Source organism: Bos taurus, chromosome 26 (genome assembly GCF_002263795.3).
Source record: "Bos taurus isolate L1 Dominette 01449 registration number 42190680 breed Hereford chromosome 26, ARS-UCD2.0, whole genome shotgun sequence".
Taxonomy (NCBI): Eukaryota; Metazoa; Chordata; class Mammalia; order Artiodactyla; family Bovidae; genus Bos; species Bos taurus.
In genome coordinates, this window is record NC_037353.1 from 21862707 (window position 1) to 21889230 (window position 26524).

Genomic DNA, 26524 nt, shown 5'->3' on the forward strand with positions numbered 1-26524 from the left:
TTACTAGGGCTCATGGAATTGCCACCTCTCTGCGGTCACCCCTGAGGCTTCAGCGAGGGAATGTCACCTGGGCAGAGAGAGGCGTGAACGTGCAGTGGGCAGGAGCTCGAGCTGGAGCCTCAGTTTGCGGCATGGATGTTCTGTATGATGACTGAGGGGTGTGTGTGTGTGTGTGTGTGTGTGTGTGTGTGTGTGTGTGTGTGTGTTTGAACGTTGCCTTCACATGCATCCTCCTTCTATGTCAGAAAGTGTCTCTCTGGCCTTCCAGTTCTGGAAAGAACGCATAGCAGGGAAGCTGGTTTCGGGCCACCAGAAGTAGGAAGAATGTCTGATCCACTTGCTTGATGCAGACAGAGGTATCTTGAGCTCTCTGCCCCTTCACCTCCGGGACAGGGCCAGGGGCCAGGGTCTGTGATGCAGGGATAGGGACTGGAGTCATAAGGAAACTGGGGACCCAGCGGAGCTAGAGGTTACAGAGGGGAGGATAGAAGATACAGAGGAGGAAAGGTGCGGGCACTGAAAGGACACAGGCGCGAGCAGAACTGATCTGTGAGGGGATAAGAATGTCTAGATGCTGCGAGAGGACCTCATGGGAACCGGGGTAGGAGCCCAGAGGACCAAGCAGGCAAAGGCCACGGCCAAGGTAGCCATCATGTAAACAAGCCTGGAGGTAACACGAGTCCCTCTGGGCGCACCGTCAGAGGATGCCCCTCCGCGCCTCCTGCCTTCTCGGGGGGCACCTAGACCCCTTGGGCAGAGGCCGGGTGCCTCCCGAGGCCAGCCAAGGGAATGCAAGTAAACGGGGCAGCTCCTCCCCTCCTCTCTCGCGCTGGGGACGCGGCCAGAACTGATTCCCGAGCCCTGATTGGCTCTGGGAGGCTGTGGAGGGCTGGGTCTCGGTAGCCAGGGCCGGGGGCGTCGCCCTTAATGACACTCATCGCCCCCAGGCCCTGCCAATCCCTGGCCTCGTCGGGCGGAGCCCCCGCCTCGCAAGCCCGTGAGCGTCACGCGTGACGTTTCGCGTGATGGATGTGAAGGCGGGGGCGGGGAGGCGGGGGAAGCGCGGAGAGGAAGGCGAGTTTGAGGGCTGCAGAACCGCGGAGCCCAGGAGCCTAGGAAAGCGTGAGTGCTCGCTGTGCCGGGTGGGGCTTGGGGGTCAGGGGAGTAGCGGATTGAGGGCTGGGAGTCAGAAAGGGAAGCTGCCCCTGTCCTATAGGATTCAGTATCTTCGGCTCATGGGGCACAGGGGAGTTGGTTAGGGAGGGAATGTTAGGGTGGGGCTCTGTGTGGTCACACATTCAAGTGTCTGCAGCTGATGGATGTAGGCTGTGCATGTGTGTGTATGTAAGTAAGTAAGTAACGGTCTTGGTGTGCAGGGTGTGTCCACCCTGTCTCCAGGTCTGTGTAGGGCGAGTATGCTGGTGTCTCTGTGTGTGGGTATGTGAATGTGAGTGTGCGAGAGGGGAGGGTGTGCCTGCCTGTGAGGAAGTGTGGTTGGAGAGGATTAGTCATTTTGTAGGATTTTGCCCAACGTGGCCAGATGGCTGCTTCAGGCTTTCCTCTCTATGCCGAGTGAAGGGGTCACTTACTGAATCCTGCTCCTTTAGAGGCAGGTGGCTCAGGAAGAGGTGAGTGGGTGTCTATGCCAGCCCTGCCCACCTGGGGAACAAGGAGAACTTTGGGCAATTCAGTGTGGGTTGGGCAGTTCAGTGTGGTTGAGGGAGATGGGTCTGGAGAGGCAACTTGTGGATGCCTGCGAGCACACTGGCTGGCTGGCATCAGTCCCCTGTTTGAGACCGGAATAGGTAAGCCCTGAAGCTGTTGAGCCCTTGCTCTCCTCCATTTAGGGCCTGGAGTGTGGTACAGCTTATGCCATTTTTCCAAACAGCCTCGGGTGTTTGCATGTAGATCTCAAAGCAACTGGGGCCTAAAGCTGACATGAATGTGGATGTGTGATGCATATAATCTGCATTTTTGTGCATACAGAGCACAAGAGTAGCTGCATGGGATTAGTTGCCGCTCATGCGTCAACCACACACGTGTAAATCCTCACTCATGAAAATCTGCAGCAGGCCAGAGCACAAGGACATCTGCTTTCCTGGCCCTGTTCTCTCCTGTCCCCTCCTCCAGTGGCTGTAGGTCCCTGGGCTGGAACATTGCCTAGAGAGCAGCTCCTCCCCCACTTGCTTACCTATCTGGAGTTACCTTGAGCTCCAGAGGATTGGCAATAGGCCCAGGGACCAGGGCAGCACCACCGAAGTTTCCCCCATGTGGAGCCCTTGGACCCCTTCCTTGGAGTCCTCTGACTTTGGTCCCTGCCCTGCAGAAAATGGGTGAGTTGCCCTTAGATATCAATATCCAGGAACCTCGCTGGGACCAAAGAACTTTCCTAGGCAGAGCCCGGCACTTCTTCACCGTGACGGACCCCCGAAATCTGCTGCTGTCTGGGGCACAGCTGGAAGCTTCCCGGAACATCGTGCAGAACTACAGGTGACCCCTGACCCCATCTGACCCAGGGGCTCATTCCCTGCTATTCATACAGTACTTTTTGTACCTACCTCCCCTCACTTGAGCATGACCCTGTTTTACTCCTCCACCCCCTCACTCCTTGACTCTATCTGTCGGAATCACTGACAACTAAGACACAGAACTTCAGCCCAAAGGATTTCAGGGTATTTGGGTAGAGGAGGTGGTGTTGATATTTATGGATAGGGGGCTGTTCTGTGCTTCACAAACCCTCTACAGGACCTGTCCCTCTGCTGGGCCACCCTCTGCAAGGATGGAGGGGCTCAAAGTTGAGTCCCAAGAAATTAGGAGGGCAGCCTCCTTGTTTCCAGGAGGAAAAACCCTCAGAGCACCCCAGCCATTTTTGACCCATTGGAAACCACCATGACCCATGACCTAGCATTAGACAGAAGCAGAAGGGCACCCCTCTTTGTGTGGCCAGAAGGGAAATAGAAATAGGAGCACTCTTTCTGGAAGATTTGATTCTTCCCCAGAGACAAAAAGCTCATTTGTTCTGAGATTGGGAGCCAGAGTGTCTGGTCCTCTGTCCAGATCACCCCTAAGCTGGGTGGGCAGGGCTTGGGAGGGTGGATCTGCCCCCTAGAATTGCCTGTCAGCTCCTTCCCAACTTCTGCAGGGCTGGCATAGTAACGCCAGGGCTCACCGAGGACCAGCTGTGGAGGGCCAAGTACGTGTACGACTCTGCCTTCCATCCAGACACAGGAGAGAAGGTGGTCCTGATTGGCCGCATGTCGGCCCAGGTGCCCATGAACATGACCATCACCGGCTGCATGCTCATCTTCTACAGGCAGGTCCTATCTTGTGTGTCTCCTCCCTGGTACTCTGTTCAGGCTAGATGATTAGGCATGTCCTCAGAGCCAGTTTGGGCAGAATATAGTGGGTGGCTGAGAGCTTGTATTAGAATCGCTTCCATTTCTCAAAATTCAGGTGTGTTTGTGTAAGGAGGGTCATGCACAGGTCATCAGAGCAGGTTCTGGGGTCATCACCAGGGCCTCTCTTGAGGGTTTGGGGATAACCTTTGGGGTTTTATTGTCAGTGTCCAAGGATGTGGGACACTGTGGACATAAGGGCCTTTGTTCCCTCAGGAAGACCCCAACTGTGGTGTTCTGGCAGTGGCTGAATCAGTCCTTCAATGCCGTCGTGAACTACTCCAACCGCAGTGGCGACGCTCCCATCACTGTGAGGTGAGAGCTCACCCCAGGGGCTCTCCTCCCGGCCCTCCATTTCTCTCTCTTGTCCCCCCGGGCCTGTGCAGCCCGTGGCTCAATGCCCTCCTCTCAGCCAGTCCCCTGCTCACTTTCCTGGCCTGACTGATGGTGCGAGATCTTCTTGTGTATGCTTTGGGGGACCCTCTTCAAGTGGAGGGATTGGGGCTTCCAGACAGGTCTACACTGGAGCAGGGGAGACGTTTCTCTGCAGTGAGGCCAGCCTCCCACGCCTCAGTTACTGAGGATTTGGCGTGTCCCTGGAGCAAAGAGCCACATGCTGGGTTGTTCATTTCCACCTCATTTCCTGGCTCTTCCACCCACAGGCAGCTGGGAATGGCATACGTGAGTGCCACCACCGGGGCTGTGGCCACGGCCCTGGGACTCAAATCCCTGACCAAGGTAAATGCCCCCCCATTCGCTCTTTACTTACCTCCTTCTTTCCTTTCCCCTCCTCCACCCAACCTATAGGCTCCTGGTGACTCTCCTCAGAGTTCCCCACCACCCCATGGCCCTTAGGGCCACTCAGTGACACCTTTCCTCCCCCAGCATCTTCCCCCACTGGTTGGCAGATTTGTGCCCTTTGCAGCCGTTGCAGCTGCCAACTGCATCAACATCCCCCTGATGAGGCAAAGGTGAGTGGCCCCTGCTTCTGGCGTGTGCATGCACAGAGTGCTTGTAGGCATACCAGCTGGCCATGCAAACTGCCGGGCCTAGTCTCCATCTGGTGCTGGGGGATGGTGGAGTGGGAGAACCAGCCTTTGAATCTAGGCTGTCTGAGGGACCCCAGGGACCAGCTGCCTGTGATCTGATCCTCACCCCTTTCCCTTCTCAGGGAGCTTCAGGTGGGCATCCCAGTGACCAATGAACAGGGTCAGAGGCTTGGCCATTCCGTGGCTGCAGCCAAGAAAGGAATCTTCCAGGTGGTGATATCAAGAATCTGCATGGCGATTCCTGCCATGGGTGAGGCAGGGGTGGCTCCGTGGGGCACGGGAGGCCCTAAGAGAAGGGATGCCATTTTCCAGGGGGTGTGAGGATTCTGGGAGCTGTAAGATTCTGGGGAGAGTGGGAGGAGCTGCTAAGGGGGAATCACCCCTTCCTGAGGGTCCTGACTTTCACTCCATTCATTCTCTCCCTCCCTGCCCTGCTCTTCCCTCAGCTATTCCCCCGGTGATCATGGACACCCTGGAGAAGAAAGACTTCCTGAAGGTAGGTCACCTTCTCCTTTCCCATCCTGGAAGTAGTGGTGCCTGGGGGCAGAAGTGACCAGTCCCCAACCTCCTCTGCAGCCTGACCTAAGTCTAAGACTTGCCACCTGTCTGCACCCCTGTGCTCCCCCCCCTTCATTAATTCATTCAGCAAGACTAAATTGAACTGGAGTGAAGGAGCACTGAGGGTGCAGGAGGAGAAGGGCAGGAAAGGATGGAAAGGGTTTCTGTCCTGAAGGAAGCTGGTGTCACTCCAGAGACACACATAGGGAGGGACCATCACAGTCACACCTGGTATCATGCTCGTGCTGTCAGCTGTGAAAAGCATTGAGACACATGCACACACACACACAGGCTCACACATGTGTAAACAGGACAGAACATGCTGTAGTTTACAATATAAGCTCTGACTCATTTGATGAATCCTTTATTCACAAATATTTATTGAGTGCCAGCTACACACACACACACACACACACACACACACACACGGAGCAACAGATTGGTGGTCTGTATGGCTGGAACAAATCAAGAAGGGTGTGCAGAGCAGGAGGTGTGTTTGGAAATGGACAGATTGATGCAGTGAGATGGGAGGGAGGGAGTGGAGGGTTAGAGAAGGCTTCCTGGAGAAATGCTCCTGGAGGAACTGTAGGAAGTGATTCTGAGAGGTAAGGGTTAGGATGGTATGCTAGGAAGGGTGTTGGCAAGCATGCCTGGCTGGAATGGAAGGTGGCCAATCGCTGTTATGGGATTAGGGAAAGAAAAGGGCCATATTTCAGAGGCTTAAAGGTAGAGCTGATGGGATAGAACCGCTGCCATGGTATGGGTTTACGGGTGAGGGGGGCAGGGGACACACACTGTTATATTCTCTCTCTACCCGTAGCGCCGCCCCTGGCTGGGGGCCCCACTGCAGATGGGCCTGGTGGGCTTCTGGTAAGTATGCAGGAAGACAGCTAGAGTGTGTGTGAGTGTCCTTTCTGTGGTGAATGTGGGTGGGTATTATTGCTTTTAAGATGTTTGTATATGTCATTCATTCATACAGTCAGCTGGTAGGGGTCTTGGACACCTGTAAAGCATACTGTGTGTGTTAAGGGGTGAGGTCTGTTCTTGAAGGTCAAGAGTCTAGTCAAAGGGGTCCCGCATCCACCATGGAAGTAAGCCTTTTGGTGCCATCTTAGAGTTTGATGCACATTTAATTCCTGGTTCTGTCACTGGCTGTGGCGCTCCGGATCACTGCTCTGGAGGCTCTTTCCTCAGCCAGAACGTACTGTCATCTGTCATCGTTGGCTTTAATCAGTTTCCACCCGTAGGGGCTGTCTCCAGAGATAGGGTGGGGGACTGGGAGGGCACACTCTTAGATCAGCGCTTCACAAACCTCTCTAACACTCTTCTCCCTCAGCCTGGTATTTGCCACCCCCCTGTGCTGTGCCCTGTTCCCCCAGAGAAGGTAAGTGCTGTCTCTGGGCTTGGCTGGGGGCTTTGGACAGGTCCATAGGGTCGCAAAGAGTTGGACACAACTGAGGGACTAACACTTTCACTTCCACTTTTCCACACCTGTGGTAGCAGCTGACCTTAGGTCCCATCAATGTGTTCCAGGAAGGGGCCTGATGGACATTCACCTTATCCTGGGGGTGAGGGAATGACTGTGATCTGGGCCTCTGGCAGTCGGAGCAGAAGATTCTGCAGCCTGGGAGGATGAGGGATGGTGGTCCCTGAGCGTGAGGGGTGGGCTCAGGGGACACTCAGCCAGCCTGCTCTTCTGTTACAGCTCCATACACGTGAGCAGGCTGGAGCCGGAGCTGAGAGCTCAGATTCAGGAGCAAAACCCCAGCATCGAAGTGGTTTACTACAACAAGGGGCTCTGAGGCAGGGTCAGCCCGTGGCCTCCTTCCTCGCCTCCTTGGGCTGCTGCTTAGTGGAGCCTTGCCGTCTTTGCTGCTTTCCATCTGCCTGGTGCTGGGCGGAGGGCTTGATGGGGGAGCAGCCATTGAGACCAGCGATCCATTAGGCTGAGAGGTGCCCCCACAAGCCTTTTTCTCTCCTCTGATTTCAAAAGGCAGGGTCACATAATCCCTTTCTCCTACGCTAGTACGTCTGTGTATGTACATAAGTGATAACGTGTGTGTGTGCAGGCTGTCCTGGGATGTTCTCATGTCTGGCTTCCCTTCTTGGCTATCTGCCAGCCAGAGTACAGGGCTTTCTTGCCTAAACAGTTTCACCAGCCAAGTCATTTCTGATGGGACCTTGCCCCTTCTGGACATAGGAGCCCCAGGATCTCACGACAGAGATTGAAGGACATTTAGCAGGCCAAACTGGGCTGAATCCTTCAGAATTCTGCTTTCCGGCTCCCAAAGCTGACTCGAGAACTGAGCTGGCAAGAACTGAGCTGGCGGAGGAGGACATGGGGGGATAAGGGAGGCAGGGGGCTTGTCCCACCCCCCACATCCCGGAATGGGTCATTTCCTCTCCTCTATAGAACAAAGGAGTGTCAGCATCCTGTACTGCTCTTGCCAGCTTCCCATTCTCCCTGCCTCCCACTACAATAAGGCCATCTTAGGGCACAATCCCAGGAGTTTCGGTCCACTCTGACATCATAACCTCAAGCTAAACTTAAAATCCCAGCACCCTCCCACAACCAAAAAGCCTTGAAGGCATGGCAAAGCATTCCTTTTTAAGAGCCCCCACAGCACCCTCTGACAGAGGGAAGCAGCTGTGGGAATGGTGCTTACACTCCACAGGTGTCTGAGTGGCTGTAAGACACCTCAGGGCAACAAAGCCTGAGTGTACAATCTTAAGACAGGGGATTTTGTGTTCCACTGATCTTGTTAGACATTCCGCAGCATCCTGATCCTAGTTCCTTCTCTTTCTTGAGGGCTGGTTCTGCTCCCACCCCCACCCCCATCTCCAAGAGGCAGAAGGGCCCAGATGTCAATGGCTGGTCCAAAGGGGAGGTGGGCTTGGGGATGGAATATGTGCTGGTGAATTCACAGAGTGAAGAGTTGGACCTTGCCTCCAACTCTTGTGACATCTGGCTGAAGTGGGGTGAAGGCCCCAGTGAGATCCTCTAAGAGCACCTTCCTGCTTCCCGCAACCAACCGCCACCAGTAATAAAAGCTATGGTGCCATTGTTACTCAGTAAACTGAACACCTGTCTGTTTCTTCTTTGTCACTCAATTCCACGTCCTGAGTGCCAGGGAAGAGCCTCCTTTCTGCAGTCTTCTGTAGGGAGCCTTCTCTCCCTACAAAATTCGAATCTTAGTCTCTTCCCTCCCCATTTGTAGGGAGCCTCAGATGCCAGCAGAGGGCGCTCTGAGATTAGAAAAATCAATCTTCCATCCACACCCAGAGTACTAAAGTAGGAAGGATGCAGGTAGATGATGACTCCACCTCCTATTCCCTTGGAGGAGAGGGGAGCTGGGGCGGGGGACGGGGGTGGCAAGGGGCTGATCACACACCTACAAATCAGCTCAGGCTTCTTGGTTGTTTTCAGGCATTTGGCATGGGATGGTGTGGTGATCTCTAAGAGAGAAAGGCTAGAGGGCTAAGGACTGCCTAGCTCCATCAGAGAAGTTGTTAGGGTGCCACACACCTCTACGCACTCATCTCCTTTTTTTCTCAGCCTAAAGCTCTCACAATAGGTTGTCAAGAGAAATCTTTAGGAACCTTTAGGACTGAATAGTCCCACAACAGCCTCAAGTGACCTGTTACCCCAGCCTGAGCTCACCCATTCCTTGTGGAAAGTAGTTTACTTGATGGACAGCAAGGGGTGACCCTGCTGCCGCTGCCAAGTCATTTCAGTCGTGTCCGACTCTGTGTGACCCCATGGACTGCAGCCTACCAGGCTTCTCCGTCCATGGGATTCTCCAGGCAAGAACACTGGAGTGACGCTAGCTACTGCTAATTGAATCCTTCCAGTCATGCCAGGCAGGCTTAATGAAACTAAGTGCTGTTAAGTCCATTGTGTCTTTTGAGCTCCACAAACACCCTTGTGAGGCCAGACATATTATGTCCATTCATAGCAAGAAAAATGCAGGAAACCCATGGTTCAATCCCTGGGTTGGGAAGATCCTCTGGAGAAGGGAATGGATACCCACTCCAGTATTCTTGCCTGGAGAATTCCATGGAGAGAGGAGCCTGGCAGGTGACAGTTCATGGGTCGCAAAGAATTGGACACGACTAAGTGGCTATCACTTTCACTATAGCAAGAAAACAGACTTATTTAAGACATTAAGAAAATTGCTTACAGCTACACAACTATCTGGTGGTGGAATCAGGATTCAAGCCAAGTTGAGTGACTCTGAAGCCTGTGCTATGCTTTTTCCTCACCCGCCAGTTAAACTTGAGGTCGTTCTTCTAGTCCTTTTGACATTCCAGGGCATCTCCTCCCGGGCCCAATTTGTTTATAGGACAGAAAAAATTGACAGACCTTTTACCAAAGCCACTGAAGAGTTTCCAAGCTTGAGGGTTTTATAACAAGGAGTATAAGCAAAGATTCCCATTCTTGATTAACTATGGGATGACAGTTAGATAACCAGTTTCAATTGCATCCTGCCAGGGAACAGTGTCTCCCACCAAGCCCAGCTGGCACCCTGGGTCAAATCTCGAAACCTCTTTCTATAGTTATAGCTTTGACCATTGGCAATCCCCTTGAAAAGAGGCCTTGCACTTTACTGGAAAATCTAGGCAAAAGAAATCTACTTAGGAAGTGAGGTGCAGGAATATTTGTAAAACAAAATCATTAAGAATATTTAGTAACAATTATTGTACTCCGCAAATAATACTAAACCATGTTAGAGAGAAGACTGGACAGGGCACCAGAGGGCCAGTTAGTAGGAAGGCTTTTCTGCCACCAAAATTCCTAGTTTCACACCAGGTTCTCAAAAGAAAAAAAGTTTGGTTAAGGTTAACTTCACAGGTTCTTTAGGGGCAAATCCTAGTGAGGTATGCTTTCCAAACTGCTTCCACATGCTTGGAATTTTCTTTGGAAGCTAGCATTTGCGCAGAGATAGCACTTTACTCACTGGAAAGTAATCTGCCCCATTCTTGGGCCTTCTGTCTTCCTCCCAGTGCTCAGACTCCGGGAACCTTCTCTGGGAACTTGTATCAGCATCCTTGGCCTTCCTACCCAGCCTTCTTCCTCTCTCCTGGTCCATGTTCTAAGGGGGGGAAATGGCTTGGATCTGGAGGCCTGGCTTACCCTGGCTATAAGGAGGGAGCCAGGGGCTGTTTTCCTTGGCCATTGGGGCTAATGAGTTCGACATCTTTTTTTTTTTTTTAATGTATATATTTCCAATGGAGGCCAACATCTTTTTTTCTTCTTCTTTCTTTTTTTAAATTAGAGGATTATTACTTCACAGTATTGTTATGGTTTTTGCTACCCATCAATGTGAATCAGCATTAGGTATGCATACGTCCCTTCCCTCTTGAACTCCCCTCCCACCTCCCTCCCTATCCCAACCCCTTGAGGTTGTCACAAAACCCTGGCTTTGGGTTCCCTGCCTCATATATCTAACTCCCGCTGGCTATTTTACATATGGTAATATATATATGTTGGAAACAGTGGCAGACTTTATTTTTGGGGGCTCCAAAGTCACTGCAGATGGTGACTGCAGCCATGAAAGATGCTTACTCCTTGGAAGAAAATTTATGACAACCTAGACAGCATATTAAAAAGCAGAGACTTTACTTTGCCAACATAGGTCCGTCTAATCAAGACTATGGTTTTTCCAGTAGTCATATATGGATGTGAGAGTTGGACTATAAAGAAAGCTGAGTGCCAAAGAATTGATGCTTATTAACTGTGGTGTTGGAGAAGACTCTTGAGAGTTCCTTGGACTGCAAGGAGATCCAACCAGTCCATCCTAAAAGAAATCAGTCCTGAATATTCATTGGAAGGACTGATGTTGAAGCTGAAACTCCAATACTTTGGCCACCTGATGCGAAGAGCTGACTCATTTGAAAAGACCCTGATGCTGGGAAAGATTGAAGGCAAGGCGGGTGGAGAAGGGGATGACAGAGGATGAGATGGCTGGATGGCATCACTGACCCAATGGGCATGAGTTTGAGTAAATTCCGGGAGCTGGTTGATGGACAGGGAGGCCTGGCCTGCTGCAGTCCATGGGGTCTCAAAGAGTCGGACACGACAGAGCGACTGAACTGAACTGAACTGAATATAAATGTTTCACTGCTATTCTCCCAAATCACCTCACCCTGTCCTTCCCCTGACTGTGTCTAAAATGCCTGCGTAGGACAGGTGGTTCGTGCTAGCTTTAGCTCCTGCCCTATGGACTTATGCCATTCAGACTATCCTAGTCCCGCCCTGGCTGGTGCCCTACTTGTTAAAACCAAGTCTCATTTTCTCCCCAGTCAAGCTTGTCAGTCTCAAGCCAACCCGCCCCTGCGGCCGCTTGGTCACAAGCGAGCACGCCCCTCGCGAGGAACATAACCAGTTAGAAGCAGAGTCCCGCCCCTGCTGTGGCTCCGGTCAGTCCAAGTTCGGTTGGCTCCGCCTCCTCCCCATTTCCCGGGCAACGGCTTTAGCGCAGCAGGCTGAGGATACAGTTCTCTGCGCCTACCTGAGCCTGGAACCTGCGTCACAGGTCACAGATCCGCTTCGTTGATCATCTGGGTCCTGGGCCGTTAAATCCGCCAAATCCCCTCCCTAGTTTCCACTTTCGAAACCCACAAGTGCCCCAGCGTCCGCCTTTTGACTTCCCGCCCAGAAATACGCGAGGTTTTCGAGGAATCACGCGAGGCCCTTCCTGGGTTCCAAGGCCTGTTTGTTTGTTTTTTTTTTTCCCCCGCAGCGGCCTATGAGGCTGTTGACTCTGCATCTTGCGCCTTCCGCGGTCTCTCCGTCTCTCTACCCTTGCATGCCACAGTTCAGTAAACTCTGCTAAGTGTGGCTCTGTGCCCAGCGCTGAGTAGAAATGGACTGTTGGGTGAAGAGTCCCATCCCACCTGCTGGCACACAGCCAGTGCTCGGCAGGCGGTCCCCTTAGTCAGTCTCCCTGCGTGTTGCACTGATCTTGGGTCCTGAAGCCGAACAATCTTTTGCTAGAAATTGTGGAGGAACCTCAAACCAGTTGTATCATTTTCCCAAAGAGAGCCTCTGAAGCTGCCCCCTTCACTCTTCTATTTTTCCCTCACTGGCAGCCCCAGCCCAGGCTGCCAGAAGGACCATAGCAGCCACAACTTCAGGCCACAGCCTCCTCAAGCTTTCTCCTTCCAGTCTTCCCAGCAACATTTTGCAACTGAATAACAAGGATGAGGAGAATCGGGGAGGGACTGTGAATAATTTAGGCTATTCACACAACTCTGTCCTCCCCACCATCCCCTCACATCCACTAGGAAAATAACTCCGTCTGTAACAAGCAACACTGCAGCTCCTTCAGGGTAAAGTGCTTATGAAACAAGAATTTGCTATTTCAATCTGTAAATTAACCACCTATGCTATTTTCTGACTGAAGACCTCCCCTCCTCTGTCACCAGCAAATCCTCAACTTTTATTTCCCAGAAGGAGCACTACTGCTTTGGGTTATAGTTGAAGTTATTGGTGGAGAGCAGTAGAGAATGATTGTGGATAGCTTCATTAAATTGAAAGGATTCTGCCATAGCTCTCAGAACCAGAGATGTAGCTAATCAACCAGGCCTTAGAAAGGGCAAGAAGCTGAGCAGTTCCGGAGGTCTCAGCAATGGCAGTACTCAGACACTGTCATAAAGGTAACAGCTTCAGTCTCTCTGTTTAAGTTTCAAAAATTGGTGCAGCTTAGATCAGTTGTCTGCCCCTAGGAGGTAGCCAGAGGTCAGGGTCAAGTTGCAAGGGCATTGTGCATCATTACTTCAGGTCCCTCTCTGTGGTTGGGGCTGTTCTCAAAGAAGGGCAATTATCGTGAGCTGGGAATTAACCTGAGTGGTATTTGCTACAGTATGTTTTCCTATTGATCCTATACAAAGGATTCTTGCCAGTTTAAATAAAAAAGCTGAGGGCAGGCATCATATCTTCACTATTTTTTTTATTGTGATTAAAAAAACATGTAAGATAAACCTTACCACCTTAACCATGTTTAAGTGTACAGTTCAGTAGTATTAAGTATATTCACATCATTGTGGAGTAGATCTTCATAACTTTTTCATCTTGCACGTCTGAAACTCTATACCCATTAAGCAACCACTCATATCTTCACTTTCGTGTGCATGCCCACTGCACCTGTAATAGTGCCCGATCCACGGTAGGTACACGATACATGTTTCCTGAATAAATGAATGTGGAATCCAAAAGTGCTCTAAACCCCACTCAGATATTTGTCCAAGGTTAGTTTACTGACACAGTGGCTCTCAATCTATTTTACTCCTCAACAAACTTAAAAGACATAACATATTCACAACAGAAACAGTGGCTCACAGCTTCAGGGATTTTCACCTTACCCTCCCAGGGAGGTATGTCAGAATCTTGGGGGTAATGTGACTTGATAAGTCCCCTAGGCAAAGTGAAGCTTGTTCCTAGAGATCTTCCAACATGTGATAGCCAGCAAGGGAAGGAACTCAGCCCTCCCTCTCTGTGTCTCTCTAGGAGTCCTAAATGCAGGGAGGTGGGGACAGAATATCTAACATGTAATCAGAGCCACTGTCTCCAACTCTGCTGTCTATCTGCTTCCTTCTACACGTCAATGCCTTTTCCTCTTGGCAGTTTCTGTGGTGCTGACCTGCCAGTTCTTGGGGCTGGCTCTGAGCTGCCATCTTTTTTTTTTTTTTGAGCTGCCATCTTTTAAGGTATGCTGGGAAAGAGACATCACCTCATTCTTGTTTGGTTTCCCATAGCAGAGTTACTGGTCTCTGGTGATATACTTTCATTGTCATGACCTCCTTTCCAGGGTATCATGGCACAGTAGGATCAGGGGTGGTGGTGGGTAGTGGTGATATAAGATTAAGGAACTGCTTTTTATGATAATCAAGGCTTCTGTGTCTGGTTCATCCTGCTAGACTTGATCATCACTGCTAGTGATTTTCTTTCAGAGCCACATTCTGCATGCTGGCTTCTAACACCTGAACCCCCAGGCTATCAGACTCCCCTGTTTATATCTGACCCATAAGCTGTGGATAAGATTTTAGTTCTTTTCCTTTGGCTAAATCAGATGACTTCTTACCAGTCCATCCTAAAGGAAATCAGTCCTGAATATTCATTGGAAGGACTGATGTTGAAGCTGAAGCTCCAATACTTTGGCCACCTGATGCGATGAACTGACTCATTTGTAAAGATCCTGATGCTGGGAAAGATTGAAGGCAGGAGAAGGGGATGACAGAGGATGAGATGGTTGGATGGCATCACTGACTCAATGGGCATGAGTAAACTCTGGGAGCTGGTGATGCACAGGGAGGCCTGGTGTGCTGCAGTCCATGGGGTCTCAAAGAGTTGGACATGACTGAGTGACTGAACTGAACTGAACTGCACTTTTCTAAGACCACTGAGAAGGCTTGTTGCTTAAAGAAAACAGGTAGACTCTCTAAGTCTGTGGTTTCCACACAGTATACTGAGGCTCCTCAGAGTGCCATAGTAGACTCAGGACTTCCAGGGAAACCCCAGAATAATCAACATTTCTGGGACACTGCAAAAACTACTAGCTCGAGGTAGTTCACAGTTCCAAAATTAGATTGTGCTACCTTACTTTTAAAGATGTCTTTGCAAAACTGGGTTTTTGATGGTTGCTATCACAAAAAGCAAGAACTATACAAAAGTCACTGTGGAATAGGAGATGATGGCAGTATCCAAGCTGATTCCAAGGTTTGAGAAGTTATGCAGAGCCCAACAGGCACACACGTTCCATCCATTGGTAAGAATAATGTAAAACCATTCTATTTTTCTTCCAATTTATGTGTGTTAGGTTTTCAAACAGCTGCATAAAGAAGTTAGGATGTAAATATTAAGTTGTTTTGGAACTAAGTATTTAAAGGGAATTGTTAGATATTTTTTTTGGCCTAGAGTACTGTGAAAAAATTCCTGAAAAACTAAGGGCTCCATTAATGTAGAAAATTTGGTAACTCCTGCCCTAGATGAATGAAGGAAGAAGTGAAGGAATATCACTGGGTTGCACTTGGGTCTCAGACTTGCCCTCTCTAAGCTCCCCAAGTACTTGCGCCTTTGTGGGAAAATTTTCTCTTACTGAATTCCTTTTTGAAAATTAAATTAAATTTAATTTTTAAAAATTAATTTGTTTTTTAATAGTAAAACTCTTTTTTTAAAAAAATTTTTCTTGTGTAGACTTTCTCTGGTCATGGTGAGTGGTGGCTACACTCTAGTTGCAGTGCACGGGCATCTCATTGCAGAGGCTTCTCTTGTTGCAGAGCACAGATTCTAGGCCTGCAGGCTTTAGTAGCCGGTGTGGAGCTTAGCTGAACAAGACATGTAGAATCTTCCCAGACCAGGGATCGAACCCATGCCCCCTGAATTAGCAAGTTCCCACCACTGGACCGATAGGGAAGTCCTCCTACTGAATTCTTAATAATTCCTTCTGGGGAGTTCTAACCTTGTTTCAGTGATCCAGTTGTTCACACTGATCAGAAGGTGGTAGAGTGTCCCTAGGGACTGGGGATGGTACTGCTAAATTGGAAGCCAGAGCTGCATTGATGAAGTCAGCTCAGATCAGAAGCAAAGGAGAGAATGGAGGCTGAAGACAGCGCTGCTCTGTACCTTCAGCTAAGCTGCATCAGGTAGCCCAGCCTCCTTGGTAAAATCCCCAGAGACCTGCCCCACACTAAGCCCCCTGGAGGCCACGCTGGATCCGTTGGAAGAATGGACGCGCTATCTCGAGGCCACTCAAATCTGCTGGCCTTTGATCCGCCTCTATCCCTGGGGACGGAGCGGGTGGGTGCTGGTGAGGCCCAGTGCTGGTCTACTCTTCTTTCTCCTTCCCAGTCCGCATCCTTAGGTGACTGGTGGGCGCCTTCCCGGAGCGAAGACTGCAGAACCCGCTGGTCCCTAACTCCCGGTTCATACATTAAAGATGCGGAGGCGCCGGGACTGCGGTGCCACAAACATGAAGACAAATTTTTAATCCCGAGCAAGAAGATGCAGGGAGATGGGGGGCGCAGGAGAAAAATGAATTAGGTTTTTATTATGTGTTTTATTATGCTGTAATTGAACGGGATTAGGCGAGAATACAATATATTTCTGATGCGGCTGGAAGAGGGAGGGGGCGGGAAAGAGGCTGACAGCGAGTGAGAGACAGTGAATCCCGAAGAGAAGCACGGCGGGCCCCTGGGGAGGGCGGAGGAGAGGCGCCGACCCGGAGGCATGGGGGCACCTCCCCCCCACACCCCCGCCCCGCTTCTCTTCCTCGGGCAGTTTGGACTAGGATGGGGGCGGGGGTGAGGAGGGCTGCGTTGGAAGGATTGGGTTAGAGACAGATCCCGCTCGCAGGTGCTGGTGGAAGAGACGGGCTTGAGAGCTGGAGGACTGAGAGCTTACCAACCCTCCCCAGAAGGGAAAGTGAGTCACCGAGGGGTGAGGGGCACAACTATGAAAAGACCGGGCGCTCTGGAGTCATGGGGTCCCAGAGGCCTGCGAATTCACACTTGTTCCTAACATCTACTTACCCGCACAGGTAGGGCCTAGGCCTCGTAGGTCAACACACATCAGAGTGCCCACTTCGTGCCCAGCCCTTGCTTACGGTAGGGGAGCTTGGGCTTTCAGACACTCCTCCTCCCTGTGTAGCCTACCCAGCTCCTGTCACCTCTGATAAGATTCCTATCTGGGCAAGGCTAACTCAGCACCTTCACCCCCAGCACTGAACCCCCAGGAAGTCTCCTCAGATAAAGTGTGCCCAGGTGAGCTCCGGAGCTGGGCTGCCGGGCGGGAATGTGCGACCTCTCCACTCACCTCCGGAACAGCCTCCCTCTCCAGCTCCCTCACGGTCCGCCGCCGCTCGGGCAGCTTCATTAAGGGTCGCTGCCAGCTCCGCGTCTCACCTGCTGAAGCGCCCCTAGCTCTCCGCCAGGGACTCGCTCCTGGCGGTGATGAAGAGGCCCATTAGCTGCTTCTACCTTTAGGGCGGACTGGGCCGCTCTCCCCACCTCCCAATTAGGACATTAGAAACCGTCAACCAAGATTAATAGTTCCCGGACTCCGGGGCAGGGAGATGAGCCCAGATATCGCTGCAGCGCCGCTCGCTCGGCGCTGGCCAACCTGGTGCCGGCCGCACCACCCGCCGCCATCCCTCTCTCCACCTCCTTTCCGTCAGGTGAGCCCCATAAAAGGGTCAGGAGTGCCAGAGACCGCAATTCTATTTCCTTCTCCGTCTCCGACCTGGGCAGAGGTCTGAGGCTAGGCCAGTAGGGGAGGAAGGTGAGCCCTCTCCCTTCCTCCCGCGGGTTTGACTGAAGGACTTTTGATTTTAAATGATGGACTGAACTTCGCTTTCTCAGAGAGGTTCCCTTGACCCCCGCTCCTAAGTAAATTCCTTTTCTTATTCTCACTCATATCCCCATGTCATATTTTTCAGTATACAGACCATGTGTGTGCTTTTACCTTCATCTGTTTATTATGTCATTGTCTCTCTCCCCTACTTGACACCAGTCTCCAGGTGGAAGGGACCATCACTTTACTCACCATGGGCTCTGGAGCACCTTCAGTAATTTTGTGGTCAGTGGATGAGTGGGCAACAGGCTTGTTCCCTGTGTTTTTGTTTTTTTTTTTAATGGAAATACCTGTTTCCTATGTAAATTCCACCACCCTCTTCTTAAACACCCTCACAGCATCTGTACTCTTCTAATTAATAATTGTGAATTACTATTTCTGTGATTATCAATTTGATATCTTCTCTCCATTGAGGTCATAACTCGTGGAGTGTGGGCAGAAGCTGGGCACTCAGCTGCCTCCCTAGCATCTACCTGCTGGGTTCTCGTTGTTTAGTCACTGTCATGTCCAACTCCACTGTGACCGCATGAACTGTAGCCCCACCAGGCTCCTCTGTCCATGGGATTTCCAAGGCAAGAATACTGGAGTGGTTGCCATGTCTTCTATGGGGGATCTTCCCGACCCAGGGATTGAACCTGAGTCTCCTGCATTGGCAAGTGGATTCTTTACCACTGAGTCACCTGGGAAGCCCCTACCAGGCAGGAGCTCAGCAGTTAGTCGGTCAGATTATGGTGTCTGAGGACTCAAGAGCCATAGAGCTCTTTCGACTCCATTCTTTAGAGGATTCTGTGACCCGGAGAAGCAAAGTGACTTGTCCAAGGTCACACAACCAAACTAGAAGCAAAGCTGGGATGAAAAAAACTCATCTCCAACACACTGTGATTTTTCTCCAAATGTCACATCATCTGGGATCCTGAGGAAACGTCTTCTGAATTCTGAGGTTACTAAGCATTGGGAAATCTGTGGGGTGGTCCCAGGTGTCTCTGCCTTTGGTGATGGTAGTCAACCAGACGAAGCCTTTCCCCCTCCCTCCAGGGGCTTGGGGTCCGGAGGTGCCCTGTGCGCTGTGTCAGCTAGGGCAAATTCTTTCCATTAAATCTCAACTCTAGTTTCTCTTCTTTGGATGTAAAACTAGGGGAGTCTCATCTCTCCAGGCCTGGAGGGTTGTGAACTACCTCTGACCTTCCTCTCCAGTCCCTACACCTACAGCCCCGCCCCTGGCCAGCACCAGGGTGTGAAATGATTTGGGAGCAAGAAAGGAAGGCAGCTACAGAGAACAGCTAAGACAGAGAGAGTGGGGGGCCCGAGTTCTTCCTCCACCTTGTCACACCCCTAGTGTCACCTCTTAGAACCCTTACTCTAGGGGGAAGGGGCGGGACTGGGTTTGGGACCAGATCGATACTTCACTAGGTGTTGATGACCGCAGGCTTTCACCTTGCAGATAATGGGGTGAGCCGCAGTAAACTCTCGCCGACAGACAGGGCTCCCCCGGCCTTAATGAGATAATCAATACTTGTTCTCGGCTTAATTTCCATCTAATTGCTCTTTAACGACGCCGGATAATGGGCCGCCTCCTGTGAGGACAGAGCTGGCTGGGAATCCGACCCGCCTCGGACTCCCGAGCCTCCTCCCGCGGGCTAGGTGCCCTCGCGCAGGTGGGACGCGGACGCACCCCGGGCTCCGGCGGGGCTGGAGAGCTCCCTCCGTCGGCTTTCTCTCCCGGCGCTGCCACCTGCCTGCGGCGTTCTCGGCTCTCGCAGGGGCGCTCCCCAGCCAAGCCACCGGGCTCAGGGCTCCGGGTCACCCGCCTGACCGGGCCGCGGAACCGCTTGGTGCCCTCAGCCCCAGACAGCGCCTCTTCCTGCCTGCTCCCCGCCGGGCCAGGTGTGTGGCGTCCCAGCGCCCCGGGCCGAGCTTAGGCGCCTCAGGACGTGACCTTTCCTCCCTTCCCCTCCCACTTCCATGTATTATTGCACGTGGCCGTGGTCCGGAGGCCTTGGGTAAATTGCTGTATTTCTGCACCTAAGGAGGGCTCCAATGCTATTTTTTTTCTTGTGAGGGAGCTGGGCTGCCTCCTACAAAGGAGCCTCCTGGTCACGACAGACCAACCACTCAAGCAAGGAGGGTAGAGAGGCCCTGAAGCCCCACGGCTCTGAGGCTCACACTGCCCCCCAGCTCAGGAAACCACCTCATTTTCATTCACCAGGCCCTCCAGCCCAACCACACATACGCAGGATGGTTCCTGCCGACACCAGCAGTTCAGGTATCAGCCATCTGTAAATGCTTTCACCTCCCACTTGCCTGTCCCAGCACTAGGAGCAGCTGGGGGTTCTCTCCAAGGCCTCTAACAGGGGACTAGCCTGCCTTTCCCCTATTGCCTCCCCAGAAACCCAAGCTCATCTCTCTTGTCATCTCTGTTTTGAAAAAAAATTTTTTTGACTGTGCTGAGTCTTAGTTGCAACATGTGGGACCTTTAGTTGCCGCGTGTGGAATCTAGTTCCCTGACCAGTGATTGAACCTGGGCCCCCAGCATTGGGAGCAGGGAGTCTAAAAGACTGCCCCTGGGAAGTCCCCTCTCTTCATGCCAGCTCTGAAGCACTTTGGTCTCAGGTGCTTAGATGCTGTGACCAACGAGGTTCCCCATCATCTCCCCATCTCCTGATCTGGGCACACGCTCACCTGCATTTCTGCAGCTTGGCTCCTGAATATGGGGTATTTAAATGATAAGACACCAGCTGCAGTTCCAACTCTAGCTGCACTAGAGCTAGGCTGACAAAGATACAGTGATACTGTCAGGATAATGTGATGGTTAGAATCAGGCCTTGGATGTTGTTAGCCCCAGGTTCAAGTCTTGGCTCTGTTGCTTACTGGTGAGTGTGATAGTGGGCAACTTTACCTCCAGGTCTGTACCTCAGTCCTCTCATTTAAAAAGTAAGGTTAATAATACCACCTTTGTAAGTCTGAAACTAGCTGATGTATGTATATTGCTAGCCACAGTGCCTAAAACGCTGGAATGGTTTGATAAGCGGTAACTATTGTCATTGTTAATACTGCATGTTAGAGCTGAAGGAACCAGCTAGTTCGAGGATCATAAACTCAAAGGCCAGATGGACCAGCAGGAATCTTAAGTGAGGGAGGTAAGCCTGGTCAGGACTGTGGTGATCTGGGTAGGACCAGCCCCACTCCAACAGCAGCCAATGCTGATCTTCAGTGGTTGCAGAGTGGATCAGATTCCCTGGGTTTTCTTCTCTTTCCAAAAAATCTGGCAGCATTCGGAGCTTAGATACTAGGTCCAACTTTTCTCACTTCCTAATCTTAGCATTAGGAACAGCACTAGGAGCCCTTAGGCCTCTCTGAACATCCTGGCCTGATGACTCTGGCCCCTAAATTTATACAAAATTTCTCATTATTTAAATATTGGCAATTAAGAAGAAAACCCACTATGCCAAATACAACATGTTTGAAGGCTGAATTCCTTGTTTCTTAGAATAAACTGCGGTTCAGATGGGTCACAGCTGCTGGCCAAGCTGACTGAAAGCCTGGATTCTATGGTAAAATAAGAACTTCTCAGAGGCCCCTCCTAGATTATGGGGCCTTTTAAGCTGCCTCCCACTGCAGCTGCTGCCTGCTTTGCAGACAGCACTCAGCAGCTGGGAGCTTGACAGTTCCCAAAGCACAAGACTGATATACAGCAGCCTTCTCTCTTGTGATAAATCTAGATTCTAGATTCTTTTAAAATGTTGTAGAAGGGGCTTCCCTAGTGGTTCAGTGGTAAAGAATCTGCTTGCCAATGCAGGGGGACACGGGTTCGATCTGTGGTGAGGTTAAGATCCTACATGCTGCAGAGCAACTCAGCCTGTGCACCACAGCTACTGAGCCCATGTGCCTACAGCCCGTGCCCCGCCACGAGAGACCACTGCAATGAGAGAAGCTTGGCCACCGCAACTAGAGAGTAGTCCTGGCTTGCCGCAACTGGCGAAGGCCCTCGCACAGCAATGAAAACCCTGCATAGCCATAATATAAATAAATAAATCTTAAAAAAAAAAAATGTTGTAGAGGGCAGTGTGGCAGCAAATCAAGTCCCAGGGCCCAAAGATCTCAATTCCTTAATTTAAAGCGCCATATTTCTACATAATTCTTGAGTTCAACTTCAGTGTGAATCTACTCAACACATTCCCCTTGAGGTGTCCCCCAGTTAGGGGACAGAGCCAGCAGGAGGTTTGTGAGGCAGAGTTTGCCTGATTGTCATCTTTAGGTGCTGCTCTTCCTGTATTTTATTCCTGGGGAAAAAGGTGGAAAATACACGAAGGAATTGGGGATTTGTAAGGCTGTTTCACACTGACGTGTAAGGTTTATGGACTCATGAACATGCTCTAAGGTTTATGCTGACCCTCATGTTTCTTCTTTCTAGCCCATGTTCTAACATGTTTGTTCTGTTAGTACTAAATTGTCCACACTGAACAGAGGTGGCAATTGTTCTCTGCTCAGCATTATATATACCATATTGTGATGCTCTCTGAGTCCAGGATTCTCTGTGATTCGGTTACCTAAAAGCCAAGTAGTTCCTGGCTTACTGTTAGGTCCTCTCCATTTTCCATCAGCCCGTGAAAAAGCCTCCCACCAGTTTTTCCTTGGTTCTAGCGTACATTTCTCAGCTTCTTCCTTGGCTTCAGGGAAACAACCAGCTCAGGAAAATCTTGGATACTAACCTATTGTCTAACTTGCCACAGAAGCCAATGCTAAGCTCTATTTTGTCTTAAGAGTAAAGGTTGAAAGTGGGATGTAAGCAAGGCTATTGCCACTAACAAATGTAGTTTGGGGTCCAAGAACTTTTCCTGGTCCATATGGTCTTGATGGGACTGTTCAGTTGGCCTCCTCCGTCTACAGAACTTATCTTAATTTTGGTTCCCCAGAAAGCAGAATCTGACGTAAGGACTGTTTGGGAGGTTAACCATGAGAACAGTGAGGGAAAGAGGAAGTGAGAGAAGTGAGGGAAAGCAAATAAAGGGTGCATCAGTGAGGGAGAACCCTTCTACAAGCCTGGACAGAATACAGCACAGAATTATCCCACTGAAAGGAAAGGAAGCAGGGGTATTTATCCTCCAACTCTTGCTTCACTGGCTACAGCTTGCTCCTGAGTTAACCCTGGCATTTTTAGCCTGCCCTGCTAGCTGAGCTGTCTAAGGGCCAGAGGACTCAACAGGTAGAGAGACCCATGAGACGGTACAGGAACCATCTGCAGGTAATCTTTGGGATGGTCAGTGGTAAATGAGTGGGGCATCTACTGCATCTGATGCAGAGGAGACAAGCTCCAGGCTGGTCAGGCCTCGGCCATGTGACTAATTCCTTTTGAGCACATCACCCCAGCAGAGTCAATAACATAGTTCCTTGCAATTTGATGTTGTTGTTGTCGTTCAGTCTCTCAGTTGTGTCTGTTTGTGACCCCACGGACCTCAGCACACCAGGCTTCCCTGTCCTTCACCATTTCCCGGAGCTTGCTCAAACTCATGTCCATTGAGTCTGTGATGCTATCTGACCATCTCGTCCTGTCATCCCCTTCTCCTCCTGCCTTCAATCTTTCCCAGCACCAGGGCCTTTTCTGATGAGTCAGCTCTTTCGCATCAGGTGGCCAAAGTATCAGAGCAATTTGATGTACTAATGCTTTTTCTGGGGGCCGGAAGTATAATGTAGGCTGGAGTCGCTTATGGCCTTCTTCCTTGGCTGCTTGGAAGAAAATATGAGAAATAGATTCATCAGTTTGGATATACTGGTGTGACTTTTAGTATAAAGGTCTGTGCCAGAGATAGTTTGGTAATCATTTGGGTGTTATATAAAATAAAGGTGGAAGAAATGAGGAATCACTCTAGAGGTGTCAGCAGGAAGGTATCTCACTGGCCTCACACAAAATCATTAAGTAAAAAGTCAGGCGGGACTGAAGAGCCTGCTGCTTTGGAGGACATCATTTGTTATCACCAGATCTTCCGTTCTGAGTGTGCCATAACAACATGTAGTCTTCAGTTAGTGTACCTGGGACTCATCCTAGCAGGTAGATGTGGAGTGTGAATGTGTGCGAGTATCTAGCTTTCCTGACAATTAGCCTCCCTTCCCTCCAATGACTCTGGGTAATGGAAAAGCAACTTATATATTAAAGGACATTTTGTCTAGTATTGCAGATTTTACTGGCTTTTCCCTTAGCATGAACTTTACCTCTCAAACACCAGAAGACCCATTGCTGCTGCTGCTGCTAAGTCGCTTCAGTCGTGTCTGAGTCTGTGTGACCCCATAGACGGCAGCCCACTAGGCTCCTCTGTCCCTAGGATTCTCCAGGCAAGAACACTGGAGTGGGTTGCCATTTCCTTCTCCAGTGCATGAAAGTGAAAAGTGAAAGTGAAGTCGCTCAGTTGTGTCGGACTCTTAGCAACCCCATGGACTGCAGGCCACCGGGCTCCTCCATCCGAAGACCCATTCAGTTCAGTTCAGTCACTCAGTCGTGTCCAACTCTTTGTGACCCCATGAACCACAGCACACCAGGCCTCCCTGTCCATTACCAACTTCCAGAGTCCACCCAAACCCATGTCCATTGAGTCGGTGACGCCATCCAACCATCTCATCCTCTGTCGTCCGTTTCTCCTCCTGCCCTCCATCTTTCCCAGCATCAGGGTCCTTTCAAGACCCATTAACTCACCTTAAATTTTCAATTATATACACACACATACATGTATGTAAAAACAGGTAAAATGTGAATTAAGGCCCATAGTTTGTAATATTGTAGCAATATCAATGTCCTGGTTCTGATAGTTATATCACGGTCGTATAAGATTCACCATTGGGACAGGGTGAGTGAAGAGTACATTGGAACCTTCTGTGCTATCTTTGTAATTTCTATGCAAGTCTAAACATTTTTCAAAATAAAGGGGAGGAAATCCTTGTGGAACTGGTCATCTTAGAATCATAATCTCTAATGTATTTAATGGCCAAGATGAAAAAGACTGATGATACCAAGTGTTGGCAAGGATGTGGCACAATGGGAAGAAATTTTGGAAAAACAGTTTGGTGGTAACTAGTGTTGAATGCAAGCGTATCACATGCAGCAGCAATTCTATTCCTAGGCGTGTCCTGGTTTATATAAAAGTCAAAACCAGGCAAAATTGAAACACAGAGTTTAGAAGTGGTTATCTAGGAGGAAAAGGGGAGACTAGTCATGACGGGAGCTTCTGGGGGTGTAAACCATGTTGTATTTCTTGACCTGGAAGATGATCACGTGAGTGTTCATTTTGTATTAATTAACTGAACTCTACTTTGTGCACTTTTCCTCTTGTCTGTTATACTTTGAAATGAAATAAAAGGTTAAAAACAAAGTGAACAGAAATGTAGAAAGATTCAATGATTTTAACATTTTCTCTAAGTTTACTAATACAAAAATGTGGCCAAGTTATTAGGTTAGATGGAACTATGATTTCCATCTCAAAGGTGCATGGAAAATGGGAGCCTGGGGGAGGAGTTGCCTCCCCTGACATAAGAAAAGTACACTGAAGAAAATTTCCACCTGATTTCTTTCTGCATGTCTTAAAGCTCATTCAAGTTGCCTTAATGCTTCTGTTTTACAGAGGGCTAGTCTGCTGGATAGCAGCTTTCATTTGGTACCATTTTTTGCAGCTAACTTATAATGCCTACCTTCTCACCTGGTTATCCCAACATTTTACATTTATCTCACCATCCTAATTTACCTATAAAAACAGCTTCTACTTTATTATAAAAAATAATTTTACAAAATAAAGGATTATAAGCATTACACTCAACCATATGCCTCATTCTAAATTCTCTTAGGGTGTTTGTTGATGGTATGTGTAATAAATATTTACACAGCTGAAATTAGTATTCATACACTTCTCCTTTTCACTTAACCCTATTTTCCTACACATACTTTTTATTTTGACTGAGTTCACCTATTTGTCATAGTAGGTAGCTACCAGGTGCATGCGTGCATGCTAAGTCACTTCAGTCATGTCCGACTCTTTGCGACCCTATGAGCTGTAGCCCACCAGTCTCCTCTGTCCAAGAGTTCTCCAGGCAAGAATACTGAGGTGGGCTGCCATGCCCTCCTCCAAGGAATCTTCCCGACCCAGGGATTGAACCTGTGTCTCTACATCTCCTGCATTAGCAGGCAGGTTCTTTACCACTAGGTGCCACCTGGAAAGGCCCAGCTAGCTACAAGGTATTCTGTCTTAATTATCTACGCTGAGCCTTTTTTGACTTAACTGATTCTAATGTTCACGGGAAGCACAATTCCTCTGTATCCATCTCTAATGGGTCAGTCTGGACCAATTCTTTCACTTCTGCTTTTTCCTCAAAGTTGCAACCCTGTTATTTTCACCAGTCATGTCAAAACAGGGTTCAAGAAGTGACAGGTTAGAATGTGTGAGTCCTCCTACGTAATTTCTTACCAAGAAATTTCTTACCTTATTGATCCTTTATGCCTTGTTTCATCTTATGTTGCTCATCTATCTAGGACCCATTTCATACTGTCATTATATTTAAAAATTATCTCATGGGTCAGTGGCTGAAAAAAGGAAAGGTATGATAACCTGTGAGCTCCAAGCTGTGATTCACAGTGGAAAGCACACTATATTCTATAACTCATTCCTTCTTTAGTACAAGCATCTACAGGAAAAAGTGAGGAGGGGTAAGAAGCAGGATTATCTGTTCTTCAACAAATTTTAACTTAACCCTCCTCATCTGAACTAGTCTCCCTCATGCTGATGCAAAAGGATGCTGTCACCCAGCATCCTTTGCTGTAGCCACATCATCTGAATTAAAACAATCCTTCCAGAAAGACAAACATCACATAATAACACATATATATGGAATCTACAGAGATGGTACTGATCGTCCTACTTGCAAGGCAGCAAAAGAGATGCAGACATAAAGAACAGACTTTTGGTCACAGTGGGGGAGGGAAAGAGTGAGATGACTTGAGAGAGTAGTATCGAAACATATACACTATCATATGTAAAATAGACAGCCAGTGGGAATTTGCTGTATGATGCAAGGAACCCAAAGCTCTGTGACAACCTAGAGGGGTGGTATCGGGAAGGTTTAAGGAGGAGGTTTAAGGATAAGCCTGTGGCTGATTTATGCTGATGTATGGCAGAAACCATCACAATATTGTAAAA

At 49.7% G+C, this 26524-nt stretch overlaps 1 protein-coding gene across 4 annotated transcripts; it reads left to right on the forward strand.

Annotated features, from left to right (window-relative positions):
• The first annotated feature begins 1056 nt into the window (after positions 1–1056).
• On the forward strand, positions 1057–24710 carry SFXN3 (sideroflexin 3). 4 transcript variants are annotated; one of them, XM_059881822.1, is made up of 11 exons: positions 1057–1122; positions 2327–2490; positions 3143–3317; positions 3616–3710; positions 4058–4133; positions 4281–4366; positions 4567–4694; positions 4891–4940; positions 5823–5872; positions 6339–6386; positions 10670–24710. In XM_059881822.1, exons 2-11 carry the CDS (start codon positions 2330–2332, stop codon positions 10686–10688), a joined length of 888 nt encoding a protein of 295 aa, XP_059737805.1. In that variant the 5' UTR covers positions 1057–1122; positions 2327–2329; the 3' UTR covers positions 10689–24710.
• Positions 24711–26524: the final 1814 nt, after the last annotated feature.

Coding starts and splice junctions, on each gene's coding strand:
- SFXN3 (XM_059881821.1), top strand. CDS start 2,330: ATGGGTGAGTTGCCCTTAGATATCAATATCCAGGAACCTCGCTGGGAC. Junction 4,695..4,890: donor CATGGCGATTCCTGCCATGG/GTGAGGCAGGGG, acceptor CTCTTCCCTCAG/CTATTCCCCCGGTGATCATG. Junction 4,941..5,822: donor AGAAGAAAGACTTCCTGAAG/GTAGGTCACCTT, acceptor CTCTACCCGTAG/CGCCGCCCCTGGCTGGGGGC.